The sequence below is a fragment of the Colossoma macropomum genome, unplaced genomic scaffold (genome assembly GCF_904425465.1).
Source record: "Colossoma macropomum unplaced genomic scaffold, Colossoma_macropomum, whole genome shotgun sequence".
In the NCBI taxonomy this organism is placed as follows: Eukaryota; Metazoa; Chordata; class Actinopteri; order Characiformes; family Serrasalmidae; genus Colossoma; species Colossoma macropomum.
The window spans coordinates 1,361,858-1,385,848 of NW_023494810.1; the positions used below are offsets into that span (position 1 = coordinate 1,361,858).

General features: G+C 40.7%; 1 protein-coding gene across 2 annotated transcripts in view; it reads right to left on the bottom strand.

The window, feature by feature from the left end:
* Positions 1-23,991, bottom strand: part of igsf21a (immunoglobin superfamily, member 21a) — a 470,124-nt gene that overhangs the window by 32,292 nt on the left and 413,841 nt on the right. For both annotated transcript variants that reach the window (XM_036559644.1, XM_036559643.1), the window contains exon 6: positions 14,028-14,508. In XM_036559644.1, the coding sequence (XP_036415537.1) occupies positions 14,028-14,508 (481 nt within the window). The remainder of the gene's footprint in view (positions 1-14,027; positions 14,509-23,991) is intronic.

Below are 23,991 nucleotides of genomic sequence, written 5' to 3' on the forward strand. Positions count from 1 at the left end.
CTGCTTGCTTTCATCTGAGAAGCTGAAGAGGATTTATTCCCCGAGAGAGACAAGGAACTAAATTGGGTAGATACTCATTACTGGAGGAGAAACAGAGCGTGTGAGGCAGAGTGTGGAGGTAGTGAGATAAGAGACAGTCCGAGAACTAATTCCCTTGTCTTGTACGGACGGAAGCCCCCAGATGGGTTTAATTTGGTCCCTGAGAGAGGCTGAGTGTGGAGACAGAGTCATATTGTGACCTTCCGAGACACCGAGTGATTTCTCCTGTGTACACAGCGGGGAGATAAGTCTCAGGTTCTGCCTGTGTCATGAAAGCGAGAAGCTCGGCTAGCTTCAAGCGGAAACTCCCACCGGCCGCATGGTCACGGGGTTTTATGGGAAAGGAGACTGAAAGTTATTGAGGGCTCCAACTGGCACAGCTTTAACTGGTTCTGCATCGTTTGCCATGATCGCCAATTTCCACTCACAGACCACATCACATCTCACAAAAACGAGGTTTGTGGACCATATGCTAGCGCTAATACATAATTCCAAGGCTGAGCTTGGTAAATAGGGATTGGCTTTGAAAGTGTATGGAAAAAAAAAAAATCATCTCCCATTGCGGCCTTTCTTTGGCTGCTAGTCTCAGTGAAGATGATCCAACTGTTGAAAAGTGTTGGAGACAATGGCTAATCACTCTTTCAGTCATCAATCAAGTCGCATTCCCGTCCGGCAAAGCTAATGAGGCATCTTCCGGTTTTAGTCAGTTTAACGATTACGCCCTGCCGCTGCCTAATGGATTATGATTTCCACGCTCACATCTGTAATGGCTCCTGAGAACGTGGCTTTCACACATAAATCAAGTCATGGGCAAGACACCACACGAAAATATGAAGAACCCCTTTTAGAAGGTCCTGTTTTTCTTTTTTCATTAGAGAAACGAGTTCCGATATTAGCAGCGGACGGACTGGCGAGAGGGATTTTGAGAGGCGATACACGGGAGAGATTAAGAGCTTGTCGAGACATGAATCACGAGTCGATGACTCCATCGATTTTTCCCTAAGAAAACTGTTGAGAAACACAGGCAGGGCATTGATATGGATGGTGCTCCTGATGGAAGGAACAGGCACTGAGAAACTGACCCCAGCTTTTTTTTTTTTTCCCTGCATCAAGTGGCTGAATTAAGGGATCAATAGCTCCGGATCGTCTATCCTGAGCCTCCGCATTGAAGGTGAGAACAAGTCGCTAGCCTGTGATATTTACTCACTACGCCGCGTTTAGCCCACAGCCCTGCCAGCTCCGGCCATCTGCGGCCATACATCACAGCATGGCCCGCACCTACGGGGGTATTTCTGAGTGCCGCTTGTGACAGAAAGCGTCATGGAGAAGCTGGCTGTCGAGGATGGAGATGATGCGATGCTCAGGAACGGTCCGGGCCGCCGTCCAGCAGGAACAGTTGGCAGCTCGCGTCATCACCTTTGATTACGGCGACGCATTCTGCCACGGATCCGCCGCGGAAAACAGGGGGAGGGGAGCGCCACGGCCCAAGGTTAACGACCGCCACTGAACACAGCAAGCAGCACACACTACCATTTAAAAGTTGGAATCACCACTCAGTGGTTTGATCTATATTTTCAAGTACTGTGAAAGATACATGTATAAAGTGACACCAGCACCATGTCCAGAATGATGAACAGACTTGGTTCTGGATTTTTCTAAAATCAGAGAAAGAAAAACACAATAAAAGTTATAATAGAACTAATATTCAGATACCTTGCACTTGCAAAGTAAATCAAATGAAGTTTTCAATATTACAAGCCCTTTTTTGTTGAAGGTACATTTGTAAAGTACCGTTATATAAATATGTGTATAATAATATGTTCATACTGTGCAGCTGGGTTTCAAAGAATTAGTGGTAAGCTGTAAAACAGTGATTTAGAATGTTAAACAGAGCCTGTAGGTTGTTCTGACATGAATTAAAAGGCTGTAAACATCTTAAAAATAATGTACAATAGAATTAAAATGAAGAATGCCTGATATTTCAAAATATAAAATAAAGTAAAACAAGATAATTATAAGTTATATTAGTACAATTATCGTTTAGCTGATCTAATTGTAGTCAGGCTAAATTATATAAGCTACTGTTTATATTTCAAAGTAAGAATTCTATTTATTTATCTAAAATTTCTGTGTTAGGATGTAAACAAAGTCATTCAGAGTGGTTTGGTGTGAAATGGTTCATTCCAGAGAAAATTACAGAGTCTGGATAGTTTGCAGTGGTGGTGATAGGAACCAGACGTCCGAAGTTTTCTAATGTCTCTAAAAGCTTCATCATAGAACATTATTACATTTATATGGCTATAGATTTAAATGCTTGATAACTAGCACAGTGTTTTAAGACAGTTTTGAACTGAAAGAGTGTTTTAAGGCAAAAAAGTCTCCAAAGGAAACACGCTTTTCTCAGATTTATCATCTTCAACAGTAAACTCCGAAGACTTGAGCAGGTTCACTGGCCATTTGAATGGTAAATAAACTGACTATGTTTACTCTGCAGACATCACAACCCCTGGTTCCCAAATCTGAGCTTCTCTATATCATCATTGCACATCAAACAACTCTGAATGACACTCAATGATCTCAACCAATGCATATCATAGAAGATAAAAAAACAAAATCATATAAAATGACCCACATTTTTAATACAACAGGTGATTCCAAACTTTTGACTGGTAGTGCGGAACCGAGCAGAGAGCTCGACCCAGCTTGGCCTAAAGCCTTCCTGATGAACACAGCTGGCCAATCTTCCTGTCCTTATTTGATCCTGTCCACTCGACCAACTGTGCCCCGGCCTAATCTCCCGCACATTACCTTTCAGAACATACTGTCAGAGTGGATTAGATGAGGCTGAATGTGAAAGGGATTGTCTCGTCTAATTTATGGGGATGGTCCTGAGGATAAAGGTTTATGGCTGAATGAAAGGAAGCAGCTTTAAACTGGTTGATAACAATAAAAAAGCACACTGTCATCTACAGGATTCTGGAGTTTAAACACAAAAAACATTCACACACATACTACCGTTCAAAAGTTAGAAATATACAATCATATTTCATCAAAAAAAAGAACAAACAAACAAAAAATATCTTCAAAATGGCAACTTTACAGGAAAAGGCAAAAACATTCTTAACTTTTAATGCAAGTTAATGAAGAGAGATTTAATTCTAAGCAGTTTTGTCACATTTCTATTGGTCCATTCATCATTAAATGTTAACAAAATGGAAACGACAGCTGATTCGCTCAAATGATATAGAAAAAAATGGTAAAAAATGTAAATACTTGTTTTTTTTGGACAGTGACAATATATAACTAGATAAACTAGATAATAATCAATACTATAAACTAGCCACCTAAAGGTTGACGTTTCACTAAATAACATATTATAGTGAATACACATTTTAAATGAAATAATATAGTGTAATTATTATGTATTAAAGGAAAATTCCACCTACTATTCAAAATTTCTGCCTAATCCAAATGTTGAGATGTAAACAAAGTCGTTCAGAGTGGTTTAATGTGAAATGGTTCATTGTAGAGAAACTTTCTTTACAGTGGTGGTGAGAGGAACCAGGGGTCATGATGTCTACAACATAAGTACAGCCATTTTGTTCGCTGTCCAAAACCACCAGTGAACCTACACGTGTCGTCTGAGTTTATATGGGATGTTGATGATGGTAAAATAATGTTAAAACTGAAAAATGTTTTCTTTGTTTGAATGTACCTCTCCAAATGCCAGTGCTGCTCTCAAAACCACAGTAAAACGTCATTAGCAATGTGTTTGTAACTATTTCATGTAAAAACATTTACATTAAAATGCTTTGGATGTCTGGTTCCTATGACCACTGCTGTGTCTCGGCAAGTTTGGAGCATTTCCCATCAGACCACTGACCTTGTTTACATATTACAATGGAAAAAAAAAAAAAAAATTATTAGCTAAATTCTATTTTAGCTAGTTAAACCATTTTAAATATTGCCAATATAACATACATTTCTCATTTTGAGACTGGTATGATAATATTATGAAAGCTGCAAGGTTATTTAAACTTGTTTTAAACTTTTTAAACTTGTTTTAAGTGGTTTTGTCTTATGAAAGTGTCTCATTTTACTCAAGTCAGTCATTATTTCATGAAGTAAGCAAAATTAACTGCATTATTGCTTGAAACAAGTAACTTGTCAAGGTAATACAACACTTTAACTAGATAAAACTACTAGATAAAAAGTAAAATGTGCAGAAATAAGTTAAATAATATTGTTACAGTAATTTCATAATGAGAAATATTTTGCATATTCACTACATTTAAGATGTTTTCACTTGCTAAGATCTCATTTTTGTAGTATCATGACCTCATAATGCTGACATCTAAAAAAAAAACTGGTAGAATTCCCCTAATATTTATTGCCTTATCTGCCTTCAGCACTTTTGCAATATGATCCGTTCTGAATATTAATTTTGTAATAACTTCATTCACACTGGCTGTGTTTACATGCAAAGATTTTTGTCAATCCAATTGAATACAATCCAATTATAGATTAAGACTGAGGTGTTTATATTACACTCTACTCAACAATCTCATGAAAATCTGTTTACATGTTCACGACAAGTAATCAGATCGAAAATGATGAGCATGCATAGAGAACTACTTAGTGTGGACGTTACCATGACAACCAGCATCACGTGAGTCCAGTCAGAGTGAGATGAGCAGCAGTGAGCAGCGCTTGTGTTTTTAACTGCTTTAAAATGATGTCAGACTCAGGAAAACGTCCTTCACATGTCCTTATTAAAGAAGGCCGAGAGGGAGACGTCGTGTTCTGAGACACATAAGCTGGACGTCCGTCCCACCGCCGTCTTTTAAAGATCAGAGCATAAACTTCGTCTCCTCTGCAGACCAGTTTCTGCTCCGCCATGTTGAACGGTATAAACTTTCACTATGACGTGACGAACATGATCAGAACGGACTTAAACTTTCCGATAGGGAATGTAATCAGATACAGGCATTTACACTGATATTATTCTTCTATTAAACGGATTATTTACAGGATTACCCACCTCGATTAATCGGACAGAAATATTAGACTAGTCTATTCCGACTGAGGTGTGTACATGGACGTGTTCTATTCCGAATGAGCTATTATTCGGATTATTAACAGATTATTAGGCTGCATATAAACATGGCTAGTGCTATTCCCTGTGTATCATTACGCAGATATTTTTACCACTTCTTTAGAGCAAATACATCATTTTAGAATCATTATATTCACATATCTGCAACACAGTTGGCTTTATGATATTGAAAACATTGAACTTTTGAGCACACACACACACACACACCCTCATATGCAGACACACACACATCTCAGCTGAACATCTGCGTCCTTATTATCACTCTTTGGTTGGAGGAGTGCGTGTGTAGGCAGAGATCATCACTCTGTTCGGGCTCAGAGATTAGAACTGATATTTTTTCCGCTGAATCAGAAACACCTTGCCTCCATGCAAAATCCTCGCCGCTGAGCCGGGGTTTAATTATGGAAAGGCACCGGCTGGATGGGCCACGTGCTTCGGATTTGACTGACGGCCAGCTAGTCCAGGGCTTTAAGCCCAGTCACGGCGCTCCGAGATGGGGAGAAAGCTCAGACCGAGCCGCCTCCATAGACCAAACGCATCTATTTACAGGACTGAACAGGCCACGGAGCGTGAACGTTCAGCGAGTGCTCTACAGCGCTGGGCCATTTCAGGGCCGTCTCCAGCTCGTGTGGAAATAATAAAAAAGATGCAAGATTTATTACTCGCGAGTGTCGCTGCGACTCGCTGTTTCATTTCCTGAGCAAACAGGCGCGAGCGAATCACAAGTACTGATGTAAGTGCCGATATAACCAGAATGGCTGAGAGAGCGAGAGAGTGAGGCAGTGAGAGAGAGAAAGAGAGAGAGAGAGAATCTGTTTTACAGCAATAAAGGATACATACAAATTCGCTATAACCCTTATATGTGGAGAGTTACTTTTGTTTTGCTATTCAATTCACATGCAGTTACTACATCATTACATAACTCTAACTCCCGGCTTTATTACATTCGTGGGCTTATTATACAGTAATAACATGCAAACTGACCCAGTTATCCTTAAGTTCCAGGAGTGATTGTTTTTGGGATCGACTCCCAGCCATAATCAGCTCTCTACACCATGTGCACACAGAGCAAGAGGTTCTGTGTCATCAATGTCTAGACAGCCTGTCTGAAAAATACATCCTTTCACAACCAACATGGTTAGTCCAGCAGAATTTTACTTTAGAAAATGTGGAAAACAAAATACAACATATAATTTGGAGCAAAAAGGGTTTCAACTGGCTAAAAAGTTAGGGTAGCTTAAGTTAGCTCTCAAAAGTGCTAAAGGCCCAGACTTCCTGTCATTCATGCCATCAATCATAATGTTGTGTGCTGTACTTTATTAATAATGTACTATTTATTTCGCCAGTTTTCTTTCCCTCATTTCCCTTGATTTTTGGGATTAAGAATCTAGAAACATATGAGCTGAATCAATTCTTGGAATCGGTTACTATTACTTGGAATCGGAATCAGTGTCTCCTTCAAAATTTCAAGAATCAAACAGTCCCAGAGTGAAGAACGGAAACCTGGACCCACCTGTTGGTTCTGGGCATTAATTTCACATTTAATCAATTAGGTTTGTGATCAATTTGCATTCTGTATTGACAAATTCAAATCTAACTTCTCCATTTCAGGGTCAAGCAATGGCAAAACTATGACTTTCTTTCCACAAAAGAGGACTGTTTGTACAACAATGACTTTTCATCAAAATCAAATCAAAATAAAACATCTGATCTGTTCATAAACACAACTGTGATATAAAATTAGAATCTGTGCTTTTTACAGAATTTTCAGATCATACACGTTTAAACAAAGACACAGTGTCAATGACGCTAAGCACTGCTCTTATGTAGCATTAATGGTGCCCCCTTGTGGAGAATTTTAAGCCAATGCTAAACATGAGTGAATGAGTATCTATGTAAAGGTGTTCCAGGCCAATTCTAAGAGATGCTTTGCATCTAGGAAGGAATATGAAAATTGTTTGACTTTTCAAAGTACTGGAGCAAAATCCTATCAATTCCTGACAAACAGAGAGAGAGAGTCAAACTCAGTGCCACAACCAATCAAAATCTCAGATTCAGCTGGAGGGTGGGACATTTGAAAAAACAATAAAACTTTTGTGAGTTGGTGTTCAGTGAGGGGACTGCAGCTCACTAATTTGATAAACCTTTTTTTTCTGCAGTAGAACTAACGCTTGGTTACAGCTTAGGTCAGCACATGTGTTACTGCTGCTGGCTTTACCAACAAGCAGATTGTTTTTTTTTTTTTTTTTTAAAAGGGCAGGACTTTCCCCATTTACACATCTCATTCATTTTTTCAAGCAGTGAATTATCTCCTCCTTCATAAAGCCAGCACTTTCCATGGTGGAGCCCAGTGAACCCACAGGGTCAAATAAACAAAACAAAGAAAGTACGAGTTAGTCAGTCAGTGGGCTTATCATCTTTGGTCTTTTAGAGACACTAGTCAGTTAGCCGCGGTTCCACCTGCATGCTTTTTCTAAATAATCCCACGATACCACCAGCTCTCGGAGGGCGAAAGCTAGCACAGGCTTTGTCAGAGACTTGTAAAGCTCCACCGCATCTTTTTGAATACTGCTAACGCAACATCATTGCACAGCTGAACGCAATTGGAGAAGAACATCAACCACTAGTTCTGTTACGTCAGCTAACAGACGCCTGTGCTGGCTAGCATCAACCTGTGTTGGGGAAGACCGATGGCCATCCTACCCACCCAGAGACAGAGAAGCCAACTGTGCTCTCTTGGACACCCGGCCAGGGATCGAACACGCGATAGGGCCAACGTTTAGACAGTTGCACCACTTGCAAGTTGCAATCACTTCTGACTGATTCAAATTGACTTTTTACTTTGCAATCTGGAGGAAAAACATAGAATCAGCAGGTGATTATAAATCTGCATTCAGCCGTCTGAACATTCTCCACAAGGGGGAGCTATTAGCACTCATATCTCTCACACCAACAGGATCCCACTAATGCACCATATGTTTGTGGGTACAAATTACATTCATATACAGTAAAATGAAATATCTGCTGTTATAAAATGTGTATATATGATTATTCATGAAATAATCAGTAGATTAATATTCATATATAATCGATAGTGACAGGCCTGGTTGAAATGGTTTTACCTTTTTTTTTAACACATAAGCATCTTTTCCCTGCATACAAGCAGGTTTTCTAGTTTGTTAGAGGTGAAATACATTAAAGGAACTGTGGCACTGCCTCAGCCTCTAATATGTAGCTGCCCTTATCCGTCCTTGCCAATAATTGTTATCTTGTGTCATTATTGTCACAGCAGATAATGTAGCCTACATGTAAATACTCAGTGTAAACGTATGACACAAGTGCAAATTACATTCTCTCGCAGCATCCGCCACCCAGTCTAACGCAACAATAGTGTCACCCCGGGTTGCGTCTAACTCAAGCCAGGTTTTCAGACGCTTTCATTTTAAGTGTGTTCCAATTAAAATGGACAAACGCACGTTTTCCGTTTGGTATTCTCAGGGCAATAACAATGCAGAGCTCTCCAGCCATCTCCTTACAGAACCCAGCTACTGTTAAATTAATGGCTTGAAACCCTAAGCTGAGAAAGGCTTGTCAAAATATGAAAGCTTTTGACAGATAGCGAGCCCCTGTTTCTAGGCCTTCACTCCTGTGACTTCGTTTTGCTTCGTGTAAGAGCACGCCTTCCACCACGGCTCCGGATTCATAGCTCTGCCCTCTCGGGGCAGACTTGAATCATTGTGGCCTTGTTTCGCTATGGGGGACATTTTCATGTGTTATTTTGCATCACACTCGGTGGGAACTGTGGGAATTTGTGTTGTGGAGAACAGCAGGAGGCCAACGGAACCAAAATTCTGGAGCTCTGTGAGAGGGGTTAACACTGAAAAAGCAGCTGATATGTCACCCAGCGGGGGACTTGACTGTGCCATTTTCCACAAGCTAAGCTCTTCTGGAGATCCACCACTCACCATCTCCAACACTTCCATTTTACAAGTCTGCGCTTTTTCTTGCTTTTATACTTTAAATATTCTACCGCATGATTGGCCTGGGAAAACAATAATGACAGTTCGACATTTCCTTGATATAATGCTTGTTTGAGGTATGTTCCTTAATTCTGCATAAGAAAGAAACAACAAAAGCTTCAATTAAACTTTTACATGTGCATTTATGGCGTTCAGCAAACGCTTTTATCTAGAACAACTTAAACTGCAATGTTGCCCAACTTATCCTTAAGCTTGTGCAAACAGGCTACACTCCAAAGATTCCATTAAGCTAAGAAACCACCAGAAATATCTGATAAATGACTGCTATCTCTATACACTAGGTGGAGATGTACGCCTTTAAACAGGGATGGAGAAGAAGTCTAGCCTGTCACTGGCTACAGCACAACAGGACAGTTAGCAGAGTTAGCTAGCTCGCTGGTTTTTAGTCCTAAAATTATGGAGTAAAAAAGGCAAAGGGTTTGTGGAAAATGTATTAGAATATGATGAGATTGTGGTTAAAAACATTACTATTATTATTATTTATTATTTTTTTTATCATTATTATTATGAAGTGCCATCAAATCAGTGAATACTCATATGGATGGTGTTTTACCAGAATATCTTGTCTTCTGTTTAGGTTTTTAAGATTCTTTTACCTTCAACTGTTCAAAGTATTATCGTCTTTTCAAACGAACTGGTTCCTCTCATAATATGTTCAAATAAGCTTCAGTGTTGTCACCTGGGCTTTGAGGGAGAGGTCAGCAGTAGCAAATGGATATTGTTGCCACCAAAATGGTAATTCTGCAGCAGAAGAAAAGGAAAATGTTCTTAGCTTTTGAAGTTATTTTGAAAATTTAAAAACATTATACGATTTTATTCCAAGTTCTTTCGGTTCATGTTCATTGGCCAGTTTCACACAATGTAAAAGGCTGCTAGTCTCTTCAAATGGTGTAAAATAGCTAAAAATTATTATGTTACTAGGAATGTATTACATTTTCAGGCTGACCATTTGTAATATCTTATCACATTAGTGCGAAGAACAGAAAAAGGATCACCATTTATTACATTTACCACTTCGTACAGACTAGGAAAGTCAGTGGTAACTGAAACAGTGTTAAAAGTGGAGGTTCTTCCTGAAAACTCTTCTAGGATTTCGTCTCAAATATGCTTCCCTCAAACCAGGCTGGGCTGATTCCTGAGGGCAGCACAAAAGCACCATAAGAGATTTTTGGTAACGGCTCTCTTGAAAACAAAATTAAGCAAAAATAATCAGTGCATATAATACATTTCCAATAATGTAACTAGGCATTATGTATGGTCAGCCTGAAAATATTATAAATTCTGAATAATGTAAAAAAAAAAAAGTCTCTTGGTAAAAGTATCGTTGCACTATGAATTAAGATATTACATCACATTATTGTGGCAAGTTATTATGTCACTGGGTTTTATTACAACATTGGAATTTAAAGCTATGTTAAAACTACACAGGCTTAAGGCGACTGACATAAACCTACATAAACATTTATAAATGTGTTAGTGTGTGTTGCGCTGGTACGAGTGGATCAGACCCAGCAGTGCTGCTGGAGTTAAACCCCTCAGTATTGCTGCTGGACTGGGAACCAAAAACATCCAGCCAACAGCGTCCTGTGGGCAGCGTCCTGTGGGCAGCGTCCTGTGGGCAGCGTCCTGTGACCACTGATGAAGGACTAGAGGATGACCAGCACAAACTGTGCAGCAGCAGATGAGCTATCGCCTCTGACTTTACATCTACAAGGTGGACCGACAAGGTAGGAGTGTCTAATAGAGTGGACAGTGAGTGGACACAGTGTTTAAAAACTCCAGCAGCACTGCTGTGTCTGATCCACTCGCACCAGCACAACACACACTAACACACCACCACCACGTCAGTGTTACTGCAGTGCTGAGAATGATCCACCACCCAAATAGTACCTGCTCTGTGAGGGTCCATGGGGGTCCTGACCACTGAAGAACAGGGTAAAAGGGGGCTAACAAAGTATCAGAGAAACAGATGGACTACGGTCTGTAACTGTAGAACTACAAAGTGCACCTATATAGTAAGTGGAGCTGATAATATGGACAACGAGCGTAGAAACAAGGAGGTGTTCCTAATAAAATGCTAGGTGAGTGTACACGGAGCTATAATTTTACCTTATAACGTGTCATAAGCCAAATGTCATCTGACATAGACGGTATGGCAACTTGACAGCAAAGCAAATGCAACCTTTATGATCAACAACACCTACAGGAATAAGTGTTTAGAAATGTTTGTGTAGGTCTTTGTTGACATCAAGATCTTGTGTAGGCATCATGTAGCGTTATGAACACTGCCCTACAGTAAAGCCAACTAAAAATATATCATGGTAAATATGTATGTCATACTTCAGCCAAGCTATCGCTACAGCAGTAAGACAGCTACGAAACACTGGAGAAATCTGCTCATATTTAAAGATGGAGAACCTTGTCTCTACCTTTTGAAACATTTGTAGAAGAATAAGGCACCGCTGTGAAGGTCTGTGAGAATCCATGTCCTCCTATTCCGCCTGACTAGCCATGAAATGCACACAGGGAGAGAGAGGATGTTTTTTTTTTCCAGAAAGAATGGAAAGGACTGCGTCAGAGAGAGAGAGAGAGCGAGAGAGAGAGCGCTGCAGGTAACCTGAATGAACCCAGCTCCCCGCCTGTCCCTCCCTCGCTCGCTCTTTACTGTTCCCATGTCACTAAGTGAGAGAAACGTCTGTTTAGCATGTGCTGCATCACATCACCAGCGCTGATAGAGAGGGGGCTGTGAGCTCATTCGGCCTTTGAAGTGATAATGGAATCTGCTGGAGGCCATCTTTGTTTTAGCATTAAAAGGAAAAAAAAAATTCAGGCTCAGATTTCCATGAAAAATAAGGCGTGCTGCTACGCCGTTCATTAGCAGAACCGTGCGGCCTCCCCTCATCAGCTGCTCACAGAAAAAGCAAACATTTGCAGACCAATTTAGGTTTAAAACAAAAGCAATGCTGATCACTAACATAGCTCCCTCTCCTAGCATCCCAGTTAGCTTACCAGATCACTTTCTTTTAAAAATCATCGGGTCTGCAAACAGTGGCGTCTCGGAGGCCACTGGGTGGTTCATTTCTCTCTCGACTCCCCTAATTCGGGTTGACTTTTTCAATAATGGGTGCAAGTTAACTCAATCCAGCGCACAGACAGTGCAATGAATTAGCCTGTCAGTCACGGCGAGGTTCCGCATTCCATGTTAGGGCTTGCAATCTGCTCGGCTGTAACGCAATTAAGCAACAAATGGAAATCAGAGTTGCTCTAAATGCATCTGTCAGAGGGCGATGTAAAGAGATGCAGAGATGACTGGGGGGAGGGAGGTGGAGGACAGGCAGGAAAGGAAAGTAGATTCAGGTAGAAATAGTTCTCTCACAAGCAAGCTGCTTTATCCAAACCTTGCCTAGAACAAGAGGAACCGCAGAGCTGAGAGGTTAAAGAGGAAATCCACCTATTTCGATAAAATTCTGTCTAATTAATTATTCAAGATGTAAATAAAGTCATTCAGGTGTGGTTTGGTGTGAAAAGCTCCGTCTCGAGTCGGAGTTGTTCACAGTGGTGTTGATGGGAACCAGGTGTCTGAAGAGTTTTAACGCCTCTAAAAGCTCCCTCACAGAAAGTTAATACATAAAAATGGTCATAGATGTGTCGTCTGATGCCTGACTCATTGTTTATGATAGTTCGGTAACACTTTACTGTAGGGTACTATTCATAAGGCTACATGACACCTATATAAGGTTGTCATTACAACTGACATAACCCTACATAACTGTTTATAAATGCTTGTTCCAATAAGCGTCATTCGCTATAAAGGTTACATTTGCCAATTTTGATCAAAGTCAGCTAAAGCAGCCTCAGTTGTAATGACAACCTTATATAGGTGTCATGTAGCCTTATGAACAGCACCCTACAGTAAAGTGTTACCGATAGTTCTAAGATGAACATTTGGCCTAAAACGTATATTTTAAAGCACATTCATGGTGGGGGTGTACATGCACGAGGCAAAAGAAAACGTATTTTTTCAAATTTACCACTATTTTTTTATACCAGCATTACATATAAAAACTGAGAAGACAGGCAGATTGCTACTGGTTTCTTTCAGTTGATTGTTAGTGTATTTTAAGACGTCAAAAATTAAGAAACTGATGACATTAACAAAATTACGAAACCCATCGAAGATGAGAATAAAAATGCTAACAGGATCTTAAAGCATAATTCAGTCAAAGATATGATGACAGGTACATAAAATATGAATTCATCAGGATGCTAATGAGGCAAAACTGCTTGGAGACAAAACATTTCGACAAAGGCAATGTGCACCACAGCACTTTTCCCCATCCCAAGCTCCTCTACTGCTCCCTCAAAGTGGTTGTGGGCTGCAGTTCAGTCAGCGCTGTTGAAAATGTTCGAAACCCCTGGTCTAGACAGCTCAACAATCTCCAAGCACTCGTCAGGGACTAGACCATCTGTAGGATTTAATTTTGGCCTCTTTTAGTTTTAAACCTGCTAAATGAAAACCAGCCCAAATACCTTGATTCTGCTCAACATCAGTTAATTTTGCCCCCTTTTTATCTAGACCCCTTTGAGTCTGTAACAGGTACTGAAATACAACAGTCCAAACACCTGAAAATAAAAGTTTATCTTTGTATGGTTCTGGAAAAAACGCGTGACTGGAAAAGAGCCTTCACATTATATGAAAGTTCTTTTGATTTTAAAATGCTCAATAACTCATTTCCAAAGTTGTTCTATTAAGAGGGTCCTTAGGGAAACAATAGTGGTTTCTCTATGGCATCATTCCAAAGGACACTTGTTGGTACCATTGTCCTACTCACCCAGAGTAACCTCAGTCTGCATAGGCATGGAGAGAGCTGGGTGTTTGACCTCGCAGCTGAACAGGGCATCGTTATCCAGCTGGGGGTTGAGGGTCCAGGTGAGTTTTGCCTGAACCAAGACGGAGCCGTCGCTCTGGGGAATGTGTGTGTTGCTGAAGAAGTAGAGCGGGTCGGTGCTCTGCACCCAGCGGGGGAACTCTCGGCTCACCACCGTCTCAGGAATGGTCTCCGTGGCCGGGCTTGGCTCGTAGCGTGGCTGCCTGGCTGTGTAGCTCCGCCTCGGACTCTCTGTGTAGAGGCGTCCTGGCCGTCCGTCTGGCCCCAGCAGAGAGAGGGACTTCTGCAGCTTGGTGTCATCCAGGTCCCTGCTGATGAGGGGTCTGGCCCCGCGAACGCCTGCCAAACTCCCGCCCTCATCACCCACAGTGGGTGAAACGTAAGAAATGACTTCTATCAACTCCCCATCTCGTTTAAAATATACCTGCGAGAGACACAGAGAGGGAAGAGTTAGCAGTGTAGCTACATTCTTATTCTGAATGGCATATCTAAAATAACTTTCATGTTACAGGATTTCAGCGACACAAATCCAATATTGTGTGTAAATATGTAATAGATCTGATTTTTAACCAGTCGTATGCCAGCCAGAAAGGCAAAGCAAAACCCCCATATGACAGCAAAGGACCTGCAAGAAGGTCTGGCTGGCACAGAAGGGCATAGTTCTAATGTACAGTGTCGCTTGTGCACACATGATCTGCATACAAGTGTCAGTGGAAGAAAACCTTGCTTGTGCACATAAGTCAACATCTAAAGTATGCAAAACAACATCTAGATAAGCCAGAGGCATTTTGGAAACCAGTGCTGTGGACCACTAAAATAACTATTTGACCACAGTCACCAAGAGCAGAGGTCGCAAATAGGCGGACCGCAGTCCGAGTCTGGACCTGGACCTATAACCAATAAACTATGGAGAATTATTTAATTTCGATGGGGTGGTTCTTTTTTAATTGGCGTAGCTTTTCTAGCCTTTACAGTAGCTTTAGCGGCCCGGGAGACTCACAGACCAGTCGCATGCGTTGTAAATATCACACGTGACGCTACTCAGCCAGTCAGATCTGTGCATTATAATGAGCACTGAGACTCGAGTAAGTGACGCACACATAGGGGAGGGACGAGGTGAGAAACAGCAGTCGGAGAGGAAAGTGAGTCAGAGGGATGTTATTTCACATTACTTGCTCTAAAAAGTAAAAAACTGACAATAAATGTTGTTGAAATATGACTGAATTGCACTTTATTTGATTTGACATTCAGTTGTTGACGGTATAAGATGATATACCTACTAGGCCACTTTAGTTTACAGTATATGGAACTGAATCATGATACAAGTTAGACAGTATGATGTTCTGGACCTTTACTTGAGGATATTTTCTCTAATTGTACCTTATTGAATTTTAATTAAAGACCCCTGACCAAGAATGTTTGGAGAAGAATAGAACAGCATTTGATGAAAGGAACACCTTGCCAACTGTTAAGGGGGGTGGATCTATTATGCTTAAGGGTATTATTGAGGTTGTGTTTTCTTCTTTTCTCACTTTGTGAGAGATGTCCGTTTCCATTTATGTTTTTTAATTAACAATACACAAAAAATGCTAATATGGGAAGTGGTTCCAAACATTTTTTTTTGGTGCTACATGCACAAATCATGTATAGTATGTGGGCCCTTTCATAGGATGTCACATGAATGACATATGAAAAAATGAAAATGAATGACATAAAAAAAAATAATTTTTTATGAATGCTCTAATAGTGCTCGGAATAAAAACTCTTTACATTAACAATTACAATTACAATAACATTTTTGCTTTGCCCTGTAAAGTTGCCATTTTGTAGATAATATTTTTGGAAAGTGACAATATGGGTCATGCACATACATGAAAGACGAAAGACTGAATGTGAGCAGAAAATCAGAACTGAGCATTAGTAATGTGTAGCTGTGGCAATCTAGCGAAATTACAGCCGTTCTGACTGGCATATCTAAATGCAAAAATCTGGGCCACAGCTAAGCTTCACCCAGCCAGTGCTGTCATTAAGCCACAGCTGAGATATGCCATGCTTTTTTTGTTGTATTGTGTATTCAGATAGAGCCCATCGCTATCACACAGGCTACATTCCATTTAGGTATTAAGTGTCCCGAGTGGTAAATTATTTGACAGGGAATTAATTCCCTACTTCTACACACAACCTCCAGATATTTGTATTAAAGTCAGAATACAGAAACGCTGCCTTTGGCTCTGCTGGTTGCGCAGTATCACTTATGCCCTTCCTTACTTTTATTGTATCATTTCTTTCCCCATTCGTCTCTTACTACACAGAAAAAAAGGAAAGAAATTTCATCCATCTAATCCGCCTGTCCGTTTAGGGACCTATGGACATTTTGAATTCAATTTGCACAAGATCAAAGTGTCATTACACGACACACCACATTTCCCTGGTGCTTTGCCTCTTTCTGCCCTTTCTGTCTTTCTATTTTTCGGCGAACGTATGTGGGGAGGGGGAGGGGATTGTTGGGGCATGCTTTGATTTCCAGGCACCTCCAGGGCCCCTCCACTCGACTGGGTAAATAAGCGTAATGGGAGTAAACAGAGGTGACGTAAGAGCCTGGCCTTCAGAGTAGCATCTAGCTAGCGAGTTCACAAACGGAGAAGGAGAGAGAGAAAAAATGAATAAATGAGTGGAGAAACGTAACAAGTGCTGATGATTCCAGACAGGACTACTTCGGCTTCACATCCCGCTATGCTTTAAGGCAGATATGAAAATGCTGAGCAAACATGGTTGAACTCGATTTTGGATCTAAATGTCTTTGATGAGGGTTCATTATTGATGCCGGGAGCTCACCTGGTCAGTGCTTACCTGGCTGATGTTTCAATAGTAACAGTGACTAAAGTGACATCTGCATTTACAAATAAAGATGGAACAGTATGTGAAATGCGGACAGTAACAGTGAGTTGTAAATCCTCTTTGACTATATATTTCAATAAAAGATCTTAAGGCAAAGACATTTGTTTTACCTTATCAACTTCTTGTAAATACACAAATCAGCCATAACATTCTGACCACCTCCTTGTTTCTATGCTCACTGCCCATTTTATCAGCTCCACTTACTATATAGGTGCACTTTGTAGTTCTACAGTTACAGACTGTAGTCCATCTGTTTCTCTGATACTTTGTTAGCCCCCTTTTACCCTGTTCTTCAGTGCTCAGGACCCCCATGGACCCTCACAGAGCAGGTACTATTTGGGTGGTGGATCATTCTCAGCACTGCAGTAACACTGACGTGGTGGTGGTGTGTTAGTGTGTGTTGTGCTGGTCTGAGTGGATCAGACACAGCAGCGCTGCTGGAGTTTTTAAACACCTCAGTGTCACTGCTGGACTGAGAATAGTCCACCAACCAAAAATATTCAGCCAACAGTGTCCTGTGGGCAGCGTCCTGTGACCACTGATAAAAGACTAGAGGATGACCAACCCAAACTGTGCAGCAGCAGATGAGCTATCGTCTCTGACTTTACATCTACAAGGTGGACTGACAAGGTAGGAGTGTCTAATGGAGTGGACAGTGAGTGGAAACTCCAGCAGCACTGCTGTGTCTGATCCACTCATACCAGCACAACGCACACTAACACACCACCACCACATCAGTGTTACTGCAGGGCTGAGAATGATCCACCACACAAATAGTACCTGCTCTGTGAGGGTCCATGGGGGGTCCTGACCACTGAAGAACAGGGTAAAAGGGGGCAAACAAAGTATCAGAGAAACAGATGGACTACAGTGCATCTAAACTGTTAAGATAACAAAAACTAAAAAAGTTATTTATTTGTACTCTGTTAAAAATGAGAGCTCAGCTCAACTCAAAATGATATAGTAACTGATTTCATGGCTTTTCTTGAGTTGACTCAACTTGAGGACACCAGAGTTCACACAACTCAACCTTCTTAGTTGAGTCAAACGTTCTCTTAATCTTTTACTTCTGTGTCTCAGTTATGGTAAATAAAATTAACTTTTTTTTAATACCCAGCATCCCCACTAGCCAGGACTCTCTCCATCACACAGTCCTGCTAGACATTTTTCCTCTTGGGTACGGACTTACAGATGGCTGTGACATCGCTGGGGCTCAGACTCACAACCTCCTGTTGGGGTGACGGCTTAGTCCACTGCACCACTCAGGAACACATGAAGCAGCTCAGATTTTGTGTCTACAAATGTTCAATAAACTGGAGGAAATATTTGTTGTTTTAAATTTAAAGTATGGCATCGTCTCATGTGGTGCAGCGGTCTAATAATTCATCCCAACATCAGGAGGTTGTGAGTTTGAATCCCAGCAATACCACAGCTGTCCACACCCAGAAGCCCAAGAGGAAAATATGCCAGATGGGACTGTGTGATAGAAGGAGTGCCAGCTAGAGTAAAAAAAAAAAATAAAAATCAGTTTTGAATTCAGTTTTGTTTATCAAACTAAGACGCAGACCTAAAAACAGTACCGGGGGGAACCCAGGGGGAACTCAAGAACAGCCATGCTATCAGTTACTATATCATTTTAAGTTGAGCTGACCTCTTATTTTTAACAGTGTATTTATTCAGCAGTTATAAAACACACTTCTGTCCAGATCAACAGTTTTAAGCAACTGTCTTGGCAGTTTAAGACTTTTGCACAATAATGTACTAAATAAACTAAGACAGAGTAACAGATTAAATCACTACTTTAGTGTTCATAGCCACAGGAATATAAGCAGAGCGAGAGCAGAACCAGCAGACAAACAGGCTCAGACAACAAGGCAAAGGCCATAGATCATAGTAAACATAAGTACGTGTGGTGATAAAGCAGTACACTGCTTACAAAAGTCCTATAATCGCAGACAGATTCAAACAGTAGCAAAGGGCTTTACTATCAACTGTATTAGAACTAATTAGCTATCAATTATTTACATAATTAATTTTGTAATCAGAGCTCAAAAAAGGTAACACTATACAAACCAAACAAAGCTCTTTAAAAGATTTTAAATTACTTTATTAGGAAAAAAAGATAAACTAGAAAGCCTTCAAAAGACTCTAAACACTATGTGGCTCAAAATAAACATAAATGGATATGATCAGCAGACTCTTTAGTAAGAAGAGTAGGAGAACTAAAAGGTTCATATCATGGAAAAACTAATTTTCTAATTTTCTGTAATAAAAGTGACGTAATATATACGCTTTGCTAAAGTTTTGAAACCCACCATTCATTCGCCAGTCCAAACAGTCCATATATGGAAACTAAGCTGCAAAACCAGCTCATTTTGAATTCATTGTGTTTGTCATGGTGCAAAAGCCACAGCAGCTTAATTTTAGAAGGGGTGTTTCAGCCTCAACTGCTTTTTGAGTGAAGCACAAAACAGGACAGCCAATCAGAACAGTTGATCCACATGTGCCAGTTCTTAAGGCTCAGCCTGTTTAACGCTAAGGGAAAAATGAGAGGTCAGAAAATGGTCATGCATGAATTAGTCATTATGTTTTGGTAGATGATACCAGAGCCAGTTTAAGGGTAGCCTGGCCACTTTCTGGTGCTCTCATTATATCAAAACCATGCTAGAGGGCAGCCTCGAGCAAATAATCAATGAATAGGGGTGAATGGAACTAAACAGCTAAAAACAGAAGGTTAAACATGTTTCTATCCATTTGTGTTGGAATTTACTTCAGTTTTGGAAAGTATTTCACTAAATAATCAAACAAAATTTACCAGTATGTTTCCGTTTTTCTACAGCAAACAGGTTCGGCCAGTTGGAAGCTATCATTACTGCTACTGAGTTACAGTTCATGTTCACTGACGTCATGAATGTACATAATGCACTGTTAAAAAGTAAATACAACTGTAATGAAACATTTTGCTGCTGTCCAAAAAGAGAAAAAACTTTTTTTCTATATCATTTGAGCGTGTTGCCTTGCCATTTTGGATAACAATTTTGGACAGCGATGATTCACAAACTACAATTTGGCATAAAAGCTCCATATAAACTCTTATTTTTCACCCAGTAGTCCTAGCATCAGACAAACCTCACTAAGTGGCAATTCTCCTTGCTTGAAATTCTCTGATAATACCACACAGACATTGTAATTCTCAACTAATTATTACTAAATCATCAAAACGGTCAAATTAAAGTATAATAAAGGTTGATCGAGTAATCGTGACAGCCCTTTGGCGATGTGTACTACTCTAATGAATGTAAGGAGTCTATGTAGCACTTTTTTTGTAATGAAATTTGGTAAAATATGGGTTGAGGAGTTGCTCAGCACTGTTTGAGCAGTTCAGACTATTACTGCAATAACATCACCCCACCACTCTGCTGCTCTCTCTGAGCTAAACCCTAAACGCTAACTCCCGAGCTCTAGCCCCTCTCCAGCAATGACAGCCATCACAGCCGGCCGCTGGGCACAGCAGGCATCGCTGCGGAAATTTAACACCAGCCACTTATGGCATATGGACCGAATCGAGTGTTGACTACGGCGGATCCTTTTAAATTGATGTTAAGCTTGTGCTCTCGTCTTCAAGAGGCAACAAAAAAAATAATAAAGACATGAATTAAGCCTCCAAAAAAAAACCTCCTGCTTCACTGCCTTTTTTCCTGCCACACAGTTGTGGGTGGGTGGATATACTGGGTTGCACTTAATGTTCTCCACCAGCGTGTGGAGCTGTAGATCCTTTACTATAAGCCTGGCAGAGCCTGAATAGGGCTGGCCATGTTGACGCTGCAAACAATTCACAGAACGCCTATTCATAGTGATGCAAATCACACAGATTACTATCACACAAGCAGCTTCCTTCCCTCTATCCTTTAGACACTGCAGACACATACAGCAGCCAACAGTTACTGACTCAAATATATGGAAAAAGCATGTATATATATTTATATATATACATAAACATATATTGCTTTCAAGTTTGCAGCACAAAAGTGTTGTTTTCCCCAAAGTCGGCTCACGTTTTTTTCTCTCCCTCATTTCTTATGACACGCTCTGAATCCAGCGTAGAGATAGCGAAGGCCTTTTGTGTGCGGAACAATGGCGTTTCGGATACATGTGTGAAACAGGACGTAATCCGTTTGCATGGAACATATGGAGGAAAGTGATTTTTCACACGTCGCTGTCTGTTTCACGACGCACAATTACGGACGCGGGAGGAAAACACGACAGCTTTGAATAGATGAAAGGCCGCATTAGGACAGAAATGCTTAAGAGAGAGAAAGAGATGGCATGTGGCACCGTAATAGTAGTTATTGTACACCATTGAATCAGATTAATACACTTTTGAGAACATTGTTCATTACTGGTTATGGGTTCCTACGGCACGTGTGCAAGAAAATGCTCACGGCTCCTTCTTCCATGGGATATAATCGGTTGTCCAAACAAATCACGGCTTTATATTAACTTCTCTCTAATGTGCCGCATCGATTGCCCGCTATCCATTACTGCACTCACAATTATGATTTTTTCAGATAACGCAAATGAAGGAGACAGTCCTGTTTTGTGAATGGCTGCTGCATTGCTTTTCTTCCCACGACCAGGCACAGGGTGTGAAAGACTTAGATCTCAGCTATTATTGTACAGGCTGAGCTGTCACACCCCCCTGCCAGTCACTCTACAGCAGTAATGAACCGGCCTGCCCAAGGCTGATGTCTTAGTTAAGAGGGTGATTACGACTAGGCAGAAGGGTCTACGCTTCAACCTGACATTGAGAGACTTCAATAAATGCCTGAATATACAGTTCCAGTAAGGCTGGGCAGTATCCGCTTGTTTCATAACTTCAAACCGTCTACAAAAATGACTGTGATATACAGTCTTACCGGGGAAGTAAAAGTGTCAAAGCATTTAATGTTGCTTTGGTGCCATTTTTCCTGCTAGAAGAAACAGCATAAGCCAGCATAGCTGGTGACCACCAAAACCAGCATATGTTGTGTTTTGGATGCTGGTATGCTTACACCAGCACCAGACCAGCATAAACCAGCATATACCAGCACAGACCAGCATGGAAATTTGGCTAGTCTGCACTATTTTAAATTCAGATCCCAGCTCTGACTGGTATGACAGTGTGATATCATGGTGAGAGGGAGTGGTGACTTGGATGAGCTCTATTCTTCAAGTCACAGGAGGCCTTTCTGGTCCGTAAAGAGAAGTTACACAAACTAAAATGTTAATTTTAGCTGATTTTACGGCTGAACTACGGCTGCAACTTTACAACATGACTATGCTTATAAAGGGTTTATGAAAGATCCCAAACTGATTAATTTATGAATATTAATTAGGTCCTAACATGTTAAAATTCATAAATAAACAGTCATACTAATCAATTAAAAACTGCAAACAATTAAAAAAAATGCAAAATAGTGAGCCCACATTCATCCTAATCTCAGATCTTGCTGGTTACTAATCTTACTTTGTCTCCTCCGTCATCCGTCAGCATTACATCCGTCAGCTACATCATATTCATCAGATATAACAGGCCACTGCTACCGCCTGTACTTGAATTAGAAGTTCTTTTGAACTATTTTAAGGTGTTTCGGACCTTCAAACTCTTTATATGGGTAGTCTTACTGTGAAGAAGTACTGAAATAGGGTGATGTACTCCTGAATAGGGGACAATAAAAAGACGTGGACATGGTTTTTCCTCCAGTTAGAGCTCCCTCTTGTGGATGTTTGTGGGCATGAGCAATCATTTGCAAACAGCATTAATAATTCTGCTTGGTGATGCTATTCTAGCTTTGTACCTGTTTGATGATGGCTCATGCACATGTCAACACTTGTAGCTTCAAATTATCTACCAAATGGTGCAAAACTAACCTAAACCACATTAAAACATAGGCTACTTCTCAGGCCTAGTCCTGGTGAACCCAGAATAGTGGAGCAAAATGAAGCTTTCTAGGCTACTTGCTGCCATCTCAAGGACATTTAGGAGCATCTTGAGCCCTCTTTCCAAATTCCTTCCTGATGTTTTATAAAGATATAAATGTTTTTGTGGATCTTTATATAACCCAGCATATCCCTCTGCCTCTATGCAGCTTATACCCTTGGCATGCTCTAAAGTAGCTTCATGAGGAGCCACCTGAGGAAGTTGTCCAACAGGCCTGAAAAAGCTGCACATACATTGAGACCTTGGACCTGTTTTAATTGGTTCAATATGTTGCATGTTTGGAAGTGCATCACACCTACATTTTACAAGTGCAAGCAGATTTGGGGACAGAGAGGAGCAGATTATTTAGTTATAACACATTGAACCTCAGCTAAGTTTGCCTCAGTAAGTTATACAGCTAGTCCTGCAAATTTCATACTGAAGAACATTTCTGAGCAGTTTGAACAGTTTGATGTATATATAATCTGAGAATAATTGCTTTGTCTGGTTGTAGGCTTTGTTTTAGAACTGCGGTCCATTGCCTTTCCTTTTTCTCATCACTAGTTTTGTAGCCTATAGTTTTCTAATCAAATCTTACAGTAAAGTAATGAACTTGTATCAGCAGCCACACTACGGCTTCTAAACAGCTCCGCACAGCATTTTTTCAGGGCTGAAAAGGGAAATGTGTCGAGACACAATGATTTCTGGGCAAGTTTTAGTGCCAAAGCCAACACTTGTGCTCGGCCAGTCCCTCGTTCCTCCGAGGACTCATCTATCAACCTACACTTGAGTTAATAAAGTGATGGAACAGCTCTTAAGACGGTGAAACAGGTGCCTTGTTGGGAGGAGGGCATTAAAAATAAATGCATACATAAATAAATTAACTTTAAAATGTTTGCTTTGGCCCTGCGATGGACTGGTGACCTGACCAGGGTGTATCCTGCCTTCCGCCCAATGACAGCTGGGATAGGTTCCAGCTCTCCTTGTGACCCAGAAGGATAAGCGGTTTAGAAGATGTGTATGTGTGTTTGCTTTGGAAATAAATTGCTA